The 12,867-nt window shown below is 45.3% G+C and overlaps 1 protein-coding gene across 6 annotated transcripts in view; it reads right to left on the minus strand.

The window, feature by feature from the left end:
* The window catches only part of bin1a (bridging integrator 1a), a 151,320-nt gene that overhangs the window by 43,395 nt on the left and 95,058 nt on the right, over window positions 1-12,867 (minus strand). For 3 of the 6 annotated variants that reach the window (XM_073025509.1, XM_073025518.1, XM_073025500.1), the window contains 2 exons: window positions 7,821-7,925; window positions 1,028-1,051 (listed from right to left, as the gene is read on the minus strand). The exons of 2 other annotated variants lie outside the window; for them this stretch is intronic. In XM_073025509.1, coding sequence (XP_072881610.1) covers window positions 1,028-1,051; window positions 7,821-7,925 — 129 coding nt within the window. The remainder of the gene's footprint in view (window positions 1-1,027; window positions 1,052-7,820; window positions 7,926-12,867) is intronic. One more of the 6 variants, XM_073025527.1, reaches the window with a different exon arrangement.

The raw sequence follows: 12,867 nt of genomic DNA on the forward strand, positions 1-12,867 counted from the left end.
AACAGCTTAAATAATGCAACAAATACAGGACAAACGAGACATTCTACAGATACTGAAAATCCAAAGAAACACACAAAATGCTAGAGGAAATCAGCATGTCAGGCAGGATCTATGGAGAGGAATAGAGTGCTGAGGTTTCAGGCAGAGACCCTTATCAGAACATGAATAGTTCTGAAGGGTCTCAGTCCAAACCATCAGCTCTTCATAGCTGCTGCCTGACCTGCTGAGTTTCTCTAGTGTGTGCAACTAATACGAGACAGTTTTGAAGCATGTTGAAGAATTGAATGAATGCCGTCAACATTTAAATGACAGCTTCAAAAGGACAGCAATACATCCAGGTTACACCCAATAAACAGATATCTAATGAGATTTGCTTGACTGAATGCTGTGCAACAGTAGCAGTGAAGTCACAGCTTTCTAGTACCAGGTTGTCCATAGCTCCAAGGAACAATTTCAAATATCATTCCCAGAATTAACACTGGTGTCACTGAAGGATTCACCATGTGCATTTTAAAACAAAATATGAAAAATGAATTCAGAGACTTGATTCTCTGACTTAAATCCCACAGCAAATCCCAAGGAGGTCCTCATCTCAAGCCCCAAATTGTAGAGCCACGAATCTTCAGGCAGCTAGTTAATCTTGTTGACACTGAAGCAAAAAAGCTGCCCATAATTCAACAGATACTCAAGAGACAACATCTATGATATGAAATGAGTATCAAAGTTTCAAATACATAAACACTGACATACAAACAAGGATGACATGAATAATTGTCGTGAGACTTGGCTTAAATGCAAAGCAGTGGTGTACAAACTCAAGATTCCGGCTGGGAAAAGGAGAGAGAAATTTTACACAAAGGAGCACAACAGACAAGGGCAACATTTAAACTTCCAAAGCTGAAGCAATAGGTGCTGCTGAAAAGCAGTGGATATATAACTGTATGCAAAAAAAAGGTGTCAGCATCAAGCAAACTATAAAAGCCTTGAGCATGCTGTTGTGTTTTAAGAGTTAATTCATAGTGCTTACCTCCCACAAATCCCAAGGTAAAGTCTAGCATGTTGAATAAAAAATGAAGTTAGTTACACTTTACACGAATAACTTTTTCACCTTACTGGAATATTTCATATGACAAAGTACACGAAACTAGTGCTGGGTATAGGTGGCAAAAAGGTTTCCAGCAATTTTGTTTTCTACTGCTAACAAATCAAACACTCACTTATCTTTGCTCCCTTACAAATGTATTTATTGATCCAACTGCTAAAAGTTGCACAAGGTTATGAGGGAAACCTGGAGCAGCAAAATGTTTGACTACACTTCAAACTATATTCCCGAACAATTTTCTGCGGCATACAACTACCAAAATGCCAGTCCATCAAGACCATAAAACACAGGAGCAGAATTATGCTATTCAACCTATCAAATCTGCTCCACCATTCCATCATGGCTGACTTAATATCCCTCTCAAAGGGATTTTCCTGTCTTCTCCCCATAACCTTTGACACCTTTACGAATCAAGGACCTATCAACCGGCACTTTAAATATACCCAATGACTTGGCCTCCACAGCCAGCTGTGGCAATGAATTCCATAAATTCACCACCTTCTGGCTCAAGAATTCCTCCTCATCTGTTCTAAAGGGACTAGTCTTATTCTGAGGCTGTGCCCTCTGGTTCTAAACTCTCCAACTACTGGAAACATCCTGTCTATCTAGGCCTTTCAATATTCAATAGGTTTCAATGAGCTCCCCTGTACTCTTCTAAACTCCAGCAAATACAAGCCCAGAAACATCAAACACTCCTTATACATTAACTATTTCATTTCCAGAGTCATTCTCAAACTGCTCTTAATATGCCAAATGTGGTCTGATCAATGCCTTATAATTCTCATCATTGCATCCTTGCTTTTATATTCTAGTTCTATCAAAATGAATGCTAACATTGCATTTCCCTTCCTTAGGGAAAGGAAGTTCTGGGAAATCAGAACCTTGATCAAGGGAGATCATCGGATTTAACAAAAAACACAGCAGGTTTTGATTATTAAGGGATTGGACAAGATAGAGGCAGGAAATATGTTCCAGATGCTGGGAGAGTCCAGTACCAGAGGGCATGGTTTGAGAATAAGGGGTAGGTCATTTAGGACAGAGTTAAGGAAAAACTTCTTCTCCCAGAGAGTTGTGGGGGTCTGGAATGCACTGCCTCGGAAGGTAGTGGAGGCCAATTCTCTGGATGCTTTCAAGAAGGAGCTAGATAGGTATCTTATGGATAGGGGAATCAAGGGATATGGGGACAAGGCAGGAACTGGGTATTGATAGTAATTGATCAGCGATGATCTCAAAATGGTGGTGCAGGCTCGAAGGGCCGAATGGTCCACTTCTGCACCTATTGTCTATTATTTTCATTCCCAACTGCTGAACAGCTCAGGTGAAACAATCTGCTACAGAATGTCTGTGGGTTGAGCAGAGTCAATGGGAGGAAAGGAAAAGTCAACGTTTTGGGTCAGAATCATGCATCAGAAATGAGTAGCAAGACAAAATGGCCAGCAGGGAGGAGTGGTAAGAAACAGTTAGTGGAAGGCTGAGAAAGGGCACATGACAAGAAGCAGGTAGTGTCAGGTAGAGAGGTGAGTGGGGTGGAGTCGCATGACTAGAGGCAGGTAGTGTCAGGTAGAGAGGTGAGTGGGATGGAGTCGCATGACAAGAGGCGGGTAGTGTCAGGTAGAGAGGTGAGTGGGATGGAGTCGCATGACAAGAGGCGGGTAGTGTCAGGTAGAGAGGTGAGTGGGATGGAGTCGCATGACAAGAGGCGGGTAGTGTCAGGTAGAGAGGTGAGTGGGATGGAGTCGCATGACAAGAGGCAGGTAGTGTCAGGTAGAGAGGGGAGAGGGGTGGAGTCGCATGACAAGAGGCGGGTAGTGTCAGGTAGAGAGGGGAGAGGGGTGGAGTCGCATGACTAGAGGCAGGTAGTGTCAGGTAGAGAGGTGAGTGGGATGGAGTCGCATGACAAGAGGCGGGTAGTGTCAGGTAGAGAGGTGAGTGGGATGGAGTCGCATGACAAGAGGCGGGTAGTGTCAGGTAGAGAGGGGAGAGGGGTGGAGTCGCATGACAAGAGGCAGGTAGTGTCAGGTAGAGAGGTGAGTGGGATGGAGTCGCATGACAAGAGGCGGGTAGTGTCAGGTAGAGAGGGGAGAGGGGTGGAGTCGCATGACAAGAGGCAGGTAGTGTCAGGTAGAGAGGGGAGAGGGGTGGAGTCGCATGACTAGAGGCAGGTAGTGTCAGGTAGAGAGGTGAGTGGGATGGAGTCGCATGACAAGAGGCGGGTAGTGTCAGGTAGAGAGGTGAGTGGGGTGGAGTCGCATGACAAGAAGCAGGTAGTGTCAGGTAGAGAGGTGAGTGGGGTGGAGTCGTATGACAAGAGGCAGGTAGTGTCAGGTAGAGGGGAGAGGGATGGAGTCGTATGACAAGAGGCAGGTAGTGTCAGGTAGAGAGGTGAGTGGGATGGAGTCGCATGACAAGAGGCGGGTAGTGTCAGGTAGAGAGGGGAGAGGGGTGGAGTCGCATGACAAGCGGCGGGTAGTGTCAGGTAGAGAGGGGAGAGGGGTGGAGTCGCATGACAAGCGGCGGGTAGTGTCAGGTAGAGAGGGGAGAGGGGTGGAGTCGCATGACAAGAGGCAGGTAGTGTCAGGTAGAGAGGGGAGGAGTCGCATGACAAGAGGCGGGTAGTGTCAGGTAGAGAGGGGAGTGGGATGGAGTCGCATGACAAGAGGCAGGTAGTGTCAGGTAGAGAGGGGAGAGGGGTGGAGTCGCATGACAAGAGGCGGGTAGTGTCAGGTAGAGAGGGGAGTGGGATGGAGTCGCATGACAAGAGGCGGGTAGTGTCAGGTAGAGAGGTGAGTGGGGTGGAGTCGCAGGACAAGAGGCGGGTAGTGTCAGGTAGAGAGGGGAGAGGGGTGGAGTCGCATGACAAGAGGCGGGTAGTGTCAGGTAGAGAGGTGAGTGGGGTGGAGTCGCAGGACAAGAGGCAGGTAGTGTCAGGTAGAGAGGTGAGTGGGGTGGAGTCGCAGGACAAGAGGCAGGTAGTGTCAGGTAGAGAGGTGAGTGGGGTGGAGTCGCATGACAAGAGGCAGGTAGTGTCAGGTAGAGAGGTGAGTGGGGTGGAGTCGTATGACAAGAGGCAGGTAGTGTCAGGTAGAGAGGTGAGTGGGGTGGAGTCGCATGACAAGAGGCAGGTAGTGTCAGGTAGAGAGGTGAGTGGGGTGGAGTCGCATGACAAGAGGCAGGTAGTGTCAGGTAGAGAGGTGAGTGGGGTGGAGTCGTATGACAAGAGGCAGGTAGTGTCAGGTAGAGAGGTGAGTGGGGTGGAGTCGCATGACAAGAGGCAGGTAGTGTCAGGTAGAGAGGTGAGTGGGGTGGAGTCGCATGACAAGAGGCAGGTAGTGTCAGGTAGAGAGGGGAGAGGGATGGAGTCGTATGACAAGAGGCGGGTAGTGTCAGGTAGAGAGGGGAGAGGGGTGGAGTCGCATGACAAGAGGTGAGTGGGATGGAGTCGCATGACAAGAGGCGGGTAGTGTCAGGTAGAGAGGTGAGTGGGGTGGAGTCGCATGACAAGAGGCGGGTAGTGTCAGGTAGAGAGGGGAGAGGGGTGGAGTCGCATGACAAGAGGCGGGTAGTGTCAGGTAGAGAGGGGAGAGGGGTGGAGTCGCATGACAAGAGGTGAGAGGGATGGAGTCGCATGACAAGAGGCGGGTAGTGTCAGGTAGAGAGGGGAGAGGGGTGGAGTCGCATGACAAGAGGTGAGAGGGATGGAGTCGCATGACAAGAGGCGGGTAGTGTCAGGTAGAGAGGTGAGTGGGGTGGAGTCGCATGACAAGAGGTGAGTGGGATGGAGTCGCATGACAAGAGGCGGGTAGTGTCAGGTAGAGAGGGGAGAGGGGTGGAGTCGTATGACAAGAGGCAGGTAGTGTCAGGTAGAGAGGTGAGTGGGGTGGAGTCGCATGACAAGAGGCAGGTAGTGTCAGGTAGAGAGGTGAGTGGGGTGGAGTCGCATGACAAGAGGCAGGTAGTGTCAGGTAGAGAGGTGAGTGGGGTGGAGTCGCATGACTGCCAAGTGAATGATAGATGGGACAAAGAAAAACGGATGGAGCAAGGTGGAAGAGGGGAGTGTGATGAAAAAGAGCATCTGCTGGAAGGAAACAAGCAGGAATACAAAGCATTGCCATGGCTCAATAGAGAATGGGAACCATTAAAAAGGGAGAGATGACTAACAGTTAGAAAAAGGTATTTTTGGTGGCAAAGAGGATGAAAACAGGAGCCAGCAAGGGAACAGAAATGGCAGGACCAGAGGGTTCAAAGGAAGAGGGATACAGAAAGGGATGAAGTTGGGAAAAAGGGAGGGTCAGCTAAAAGTGCAAAACCTAATATTCCTAGCACTGGACTGTAGACTACCCGAGTGAATAACTAATGTGATGCTCCTCCAGTTTGCATTGAGCTTCATCCCAGCAGTAGAGAAGGCCAAGGATGGACAGATCAATGTAGGAATGGGGACTCAGGATTGACTTTGTGGACCAAACAAGAGTTCTGCAAAAACAGTCGCTGCATCTGTGTTTGACCTCTTCAATGTAGAACTTGCATCTAGACCATCAAACGTGGTAAGCAAGGCTGGAGGAGATACCGAGTTGCTCCAGATTCCAGTATCTACAGTCTCTTGAATCAGGTGAAACTACAAAAGCAGATGCACAAGGAAATCTGATTCTCAAACTGGGTTTAAAAAAAAGCTCAAGGGCATGGACCAGGATCCATGCACAGGCCTCAAGCCCCCACATCTGTGCTGACATTAAGAACCAAGATTAAGAACTGTCCTCCAATCCTTGATTCAGTCAGCAAGGTTCTGAATGGAATGATAAATGGGGATCAAGTATCACAATGAGTTCCAACCCTAATGGCCTCTTTCCATTGAGATTCCTTTATCACATGTTTGAAAGCAAATCAAACCTATTTTATTGTTTAAAGTAGTGGTCACCAACCTTTTTAAGCCCAAGATCCCCTACCTCGGCTTTAGTGAAAGGCGAGATCGACCCCAGATCGATTAGTTACACGCATGTGCACTGGGGCAGAAAAGACCGGAAGTAAAACCCCACAACCCGGAAGTAGAAATAATGCCTAAACACCAGGGGTAACAACCTTTTTTTTGCATCGCAGACCGGTTTAATATTGACAGTATTCTTGCGGACCGGCCGACGACTGTGGTGGGGGGTGGGGGTGTTAAACACGACGGGAATCCAGTGATACTCGAAGCAGGTTCCTTATGTCCAGTTTATTCCACAACTTAGTTTTCACAGCTCTCGGCGCTTAGCTGCTGCCCCATGCTACTTACGTTTTTTCCGCTGAAGAAACTCAGCGGGTTCGTCCTTAAGCACAGGGTGCTTGGACTCAAGGTACCGAAGCAGTTTTGAGGGCTTCATTGCCTCATTAGACAGCCTCCCGGCCCGAACTCCAGCCTCTGCCCGCCTGCCGCCAGACGCCCTGACCAGGTGCGGCTGGTCATGGGTGGGGTGAGAGGGCAAGGTCAGGGCCGGAGAGAGCGACCAACCGAGTGAGGAATGCGACAGGCAGCACGCCCGTCCCCCCCTTGTAGGATCTATCGGCTGACAAAAGTTTGTTTCAGTAGATCACAGCGAGGTAGCTGCTCTGATACTTACGAAACCTTGAGCCCGAATTATGTTGTCTGCGAATATTTTAGCAACGGTGTGGTGAACTGGTTCAGAGTGCCCATTTGTCCGCACTCCAGGCCAGTAGCATCGGCGGTTCTCGCCGGCCGCGCTCCGGGCCAGTAGCATCGGCGGTTCTCGAACACTGGCGCAAGGGTGTCACTGCGGGTAGGCGACTGATGACCTCACGTGGGTTCAAGTTCAACAGTGGCCGTGACAGGGAATGAGGAAAGGTGCAACTCACTCATTGTTTCCTCGCAGCCCGGTGGTTGGGGACCACTGAAGTACACTGTGTAGTGCGGGGGAGCTATGCGCATGCGCACTGGGCAGAAGGAATAGAACGAAAACCTTGCAACCCAGAAACAATCTCTCAACAGTATTTGTGTATTTTTTTTTCGGGATCTACTGGAAAGTCTCAAAGATCGACCAGTCGATTGCAGTAGACGGGTTGGCGACCACTAGTTTAAAGTCATACAATGCATCTGCATATATTGTACTATCAGGTTAATGATTAACCTGGTCAGCAGTATGGAGATAACTGCATGCAAGACTACAGCTCCAGACAATTGTTCAGGAGAAAGGCCATCCTTAATCATAAACAGATCATTGATTAAACTTCTGTGGAAGCGCCGGTTAAGGCTGGTGGCTAACACTTCAAGTCAAAAAGAGGACAAGGGATCTTACGATAAAGGCAAATACTAAACTATCTCAATGAGAATGAATTTGATTATCTTTTCTGTTTAATAAATATCATCTCTCCAGAACCCTTGTGAAAATTTCCAGCCAGCTGCAAAATTTGTCAGCAATAGGTGCACACAGGAAAATGATTATCACGGCTGGCCATTACAATGTCTCAGTCTACAATGCTGATCTACAGATTAACCGCAGAGCAACAAATTTCATGACATACAGTGATAAATAAACCCGATTCCAAATCGTCTACCTTGCATCAGACTGTACAAGGAAATCAAAACGACAAATTGATCAATACCTCACCATTTCTTCCGAAGAGTACAACAGCCTGGTGCAGTCAATCAGTAATTCTTACACGAGACCAACAGAAATGCCTTGAACCACTTAGTCATTAACCCCGAACTGGAAGGCTGATCTAAACAAACCTGTGAGACTGGAGATGCTGCTCTCGCTACTGTATTACTTTCTGGCTTCAAAGGGTCAAAGTCCAAAAGGCTTCCTTCATCCTGCAGAGGCCCAGGAGCCTCAAACTAGGTGGGAGGTGGAGGTGGGGATGTAACAAGGGAGGAAAGAACAAGAGACAGTTTACTCATTTGCCACACCAGTCGCAATATATTGAAGCACGATAACAAAGCCGAGAATAAGGGAAAGCACAGAGAACAGAAGCAAGTGAGATAACAGGATCTATACCAGAGGAAAATGAGCAAACTTTCAAGAATTCAGACTGAGTTTAAATTAATAGCTTTGCCTTGACTTCCATGCTCTTTTTCAAAATTAAACTTCGTAAACATATACAATATAAACATTATTCAGTTTCAATTTGCTTTAAATCTACAAAAAGGAAGAGAAAGGATCCTACAAATAAACAGGAGAATAAACTAGCACCTTCAGCTATCAAGGTACTGACATGATACCTTCTGCCATTCTCTGCAACTGAAGCAATTCAGGAATAGCTTCATATTCTCTGCCATCAGATTTCTGAATGGACATTCAACCCATGAACACTACCTCACTACTTTTTTTTTTACTCTTTTTGCACCATGTAATGCAATATATAGGTACTGTAATTTACAGTTATGCATTGCAATGTACTGCTGCTCCACAATAGATTTCACAACATATGCCAGTGATCTGAAACCGAATTCTGAGCCACTTGATTCTCTGAGGTTTCCAGGACAAGCAGCGGGAGAGGTGACTGAAGTTGTAGCATCATGGATAGGGCGTGAATGCGCAGTGATTTTAAAAAAACTTCAGTGGTTTTTAATTATAACCGTATGCAGCTATAACCCTACTGTCAATTTTATCATCTCAATACTGAATTTAAAGAACTCAATTTTCCAGAAGCATCAACCATGTTACAGAATTGCGGTGTGCTTTCCTAGAAAGTGATCCATAAATGTGATTTTCTATAATGTGAAGCCTCATCATCTGTGCATGCATCGCAAAATCAGTTTAAAGATTGTATTTATATCCTGCCCCCTACAAATTTGTGATCAATCGCAAATTTTTGGATAGTGATCTGTGAATTCCGCAAGGGCAATTTTCCTTAGCTGAATGCCCCTAATATTGTATGCTAGACATACTAATGATGAGTGGGTTTTCTCCGGGTAACTCAGGAATCTAAAATAATAAAATGCTGGCAGCAGTATAAATTTAAATGTGCAGGTATAATGGTATTACTAATTTGTCTTTGTTTTAAGGACAGTTGATCCACTATGCAACTAAAATCTCCAATTGGGATGATTTAAATCAGAGAAAAAGTAAACAAGTCAAAGGGTGCTCAACAATTATTGACTTGAATATATTCCACTCAACTGACTGGATAGGTACACAAAATCCTCCTTGAAAGGGGCATAGTATAGGGCAGTAACTGACGTTAGACAGGCTGCTTGTCATTCTATTAACATCCTATTTATTCAAATGGGGCAAAGGTTGAAAAACAGTTACTTGTAAATTAGCAATTAGTCAATACTAAACTACTTATTGCAAAAAGTTCTAAAAAAATGCCCAGAATAAATTACTTGCTCCAGAAAAAAAGATTAATTGATGTAGCCTTAATTCACCCAAATAACTTCAGTTATCCATTGGATTGGAGTGTAGAATTCTTATTTTTCTTGTAGTTTAACTTTCCGATGCTTGATTGTATTTTATATTATCACCTATATACATGTGATTGTTCAGTAAAATTTCCAGTAATTGCAGTGCATATGCCTCTTTCCAGAAGCTTCTTGGTTTCAGCGACAGGTATTATATTGTCTGCATCAGCCAACTGATCAATGGAATTTGTTACCTCTGGTCTAGTAAGAGAAGACCACAGTTACTTTAAGTCCTCTTCATTTCTCTTGCCATGCTTCTTTGCTCTTCTTGCTTACAGCCGTTTTATGCCTCATTCTCAACTTCTGAAGAACCTCTGGATCACAAAAGGATCAAGATCCAACATATCCAACAGCTCTTCCTTCCTACACCCCAACTTTTACCCCCCAAACAAAATACAACTCATGGAAAAACAGATTACTATCGGAAGCACACCGGCGAGTGGAGGTATTTCTCCATATAATCCACAGTGTCGCTAATAATCACAATTAGTACCTTAACAACACCTCCAAAAATACCTGCGAATGTCTGAATACCACTGGAACTTCAAATTCTATTGCCAAAGATTGCAATGCCTATACACGTTTGTAATATCACCTATGTTATCATACTGTATTGAAACCAAAATTTCTTAATATATTGCCAGTCAGCCAAAATGACTAGGGGATGATTAAAAGGAACAGAGTGTGATTCAAACAGTATTTAGTGAACAGACTGAACAGTCAAAACAAAAATGGAAGAAAATGTGCCCAGTAAAAGATAGTGACAGACAAATTGAACAGAAAATCTCAATGGTAGCAGCATGATCAGCAAGATTAATCAAAGGAATTACTCAACTACTCTCATTCAAGCTAGTTTGTGTTGTAACCATATGCAACAGTCTCTTATGACACCATTTGAATCATTTTGATCAGATCACATCCAATTCCTTCAACACCAACATTGTTTCTCAACATTCTCCAGGGAATTGTTGCGCTAGAGGAACCTTTGTGTTCAAGCCTCATCAATAGGCCACCAATAGGCCAGGTGAAAACATTGAGATTTTGCCTTCACTAGCCAGGGGATCAGTATAGAAAGGTGGTTATTTTACAACTTTATTACATTCGTTCAGTGTGCAGTTCCACAGAAAATCTATAGGTATTGGGAGTATAAAAGTTGAAATTTTGCTGTGTAACCAAAACTATGTAGTCAGTTTTGAAACTTGCTATTTGCTATGCATGTACCCAATTTAGTAGGAGAATGAAATCCTAAGAATGTAGAAGACAATGGTGTGTTAATGAGAGGTAGCTAAGAGATGTAGATTAGAACATGATTAAGTCAATGGGGAGAAACAATAGCGGCAGGATGTACGTGTGGTACGCAACAAAGAATGCTGTGTCCGGGGATCGGTGGGCAATCAGTGACTAGCTCAATGACTGTCTCAGCTTTGATTTGCAAATTAAAGTTTAACCCTTCTTGAAGAATCTTCTGCGTCTCCTGGTCATTTGTGGGGCACGAGAAACCACGACAAAATTGGCGACCGCGGCAGGACCTGAAAGAGACCCGCGGAAAGGAAACGGCAGATTGGGGATGCTTCCCAGTCCTCTAGGGACCCCCACAAGGCTAACAGAATTAAGGGTGCACCCAAGCAAACGGTAAGCGCTTTTTGCTACAATTTGGACTAAGAATTCTGTTGGCTTTGGGGAGGTCTTGGAGTCTCAGAAGTGTGGAACCACTGCCGAAGTGTCTCTCCGGTCCAAAGAATCTGGTAGAATTGGGGGTTAACAGGAGGCCCAGAGGATTGATCAAGAACACTGCAGTAAGGGTAAGTACAAATAAGTTAATAAGAAGTTAAGAAAAAGTCCACGTGGTGTTGGTAAATCCCTGTGGGTACCGCTTCGTATGAAACGAAGGGCTGAACAGGCAGGGAAAGGAAAATAGAGAAAATCCTCGTGGATACCGCCTTAAGAGATAAGGGTCTGAATAGACGAGGTGCAAAGAGCAAGTACTGTGGGTACCGCTCTGAATAGAGGTCTGTACGGGCAGAACAGAATAGACTAGGCATAGAATTAGAGTAAATAATATTATCCAGTAAACGAACTGTGAATCTCTGAAATACCTTAAAAAGAGAGAATAACATGACAGGTAAAGGAACGGCAGTAGAGATACTGAGCAAAAAATTCCCGTTAAATAAATATGAGATCACAAAAACTTCAGAAAAATGGGAAAAAAGAACCAAAAACCTGGTCACAAAGTGGCCAAGAGAAGGAACGTTTGATGTAAGTTTGTGCAAAGAAATGGAGGGACTAATTAAAAATTACAAACCAAAAGATAAATCTAAGAAGAGGGCAAAAAAAAAGAGAAATGGAAGTGCTAAAACTCTTCAGAACGGAGGGAGAAAGGCTGAGGAGGACAGGTAGAATATTGATTACAAGCGAGGAAGACACTAAGGTGCTGGAGAAACTGCCTGTTAGAGAGAGAGGGAGGTACAGTGAGAAGCTGGCTTCAGATCCGTACCCGGATGTGAAAGAAACAGAAAAACCCCCTCCCTATAATGAGGAAGGAACCCCTAAGCAGTGCCCCCTGCTGATGGGAACAGTAAACATGCAGGGAGAAGTACAAGTTTGGGATAATGAGGAGGGAAAAAAACAATACGAGAAGGAAAAAGCGGCGATATGGAAGAAGATACAGGCAGAAAGGATAAAGGTGGAACAGGCACAGAGAGAAATGGAAGAAGGGATTGAACGGATGAAATACTTGAGAGAGGAAAAGGAGTATGAGGAGTATCGGTTATACTACAGAAATAAACAGACTAGAAAATCAGGCAGGGCAGGAAGAGATGAGGCATTCAAGAGGAAGTGGAAAAAAGATAGGAGATGAGAGTCTTGGAGAAACACAAAAGAGAAGGGAATCAAGCACGAGTAAGGATCATGAGGAGTCCCTGCCACAGGTGTACAAACACGGGCAGGAAGAAAGAGAAGGCGACTCATTGGAGGAGCAAGAGTTAAGTGGAGAGAGAGAGGATGCGAGAATTTGTGGGGAAGAGGTAGGAGGCAGAAGCCTAGAAGAGCAGAAGGAAGTGGTAGGGAAACAACTTGCGGAAGTAGAGAGAGAGCTAGATAAGTTACTGAGAGGGGATTGCCAGAGGAGATGTGAAAAGTACTCCAGAGGCTGACCAAGTATTGAACCAGGACAGAAAGGAAGGACTCCACAGGGAGACTGAGGGAAGAAGAGGACCCCAGAGAAATTTGTGTGGGAGGCATTAAAGACATACCCTGAGACAGATGGGGAGTCAGGCGAGGAGGAGAGCCAGGGCAGGTGGGAAGGAGGAGGAAGAATGATGACGTTGTTAGTAAAAGGATCAGGACAAGTGCAGCATATCCCTTGGGGATCCCAGGA

The sequence above is a fragment of the Hemitrygon akajei genome, chromosome 2, assembly GCF_048418815.1.
Source record: "Hemitrygon akajei chromosome 2, sHemAka1.3, whole genome shotgun sequence".
NCBI lineage: Eukaryota > Metazoa > Chordata > Chondrichthyes > Myliobatiformes > Dasyatidae > Hemitrygon > Hemitrygon akajei.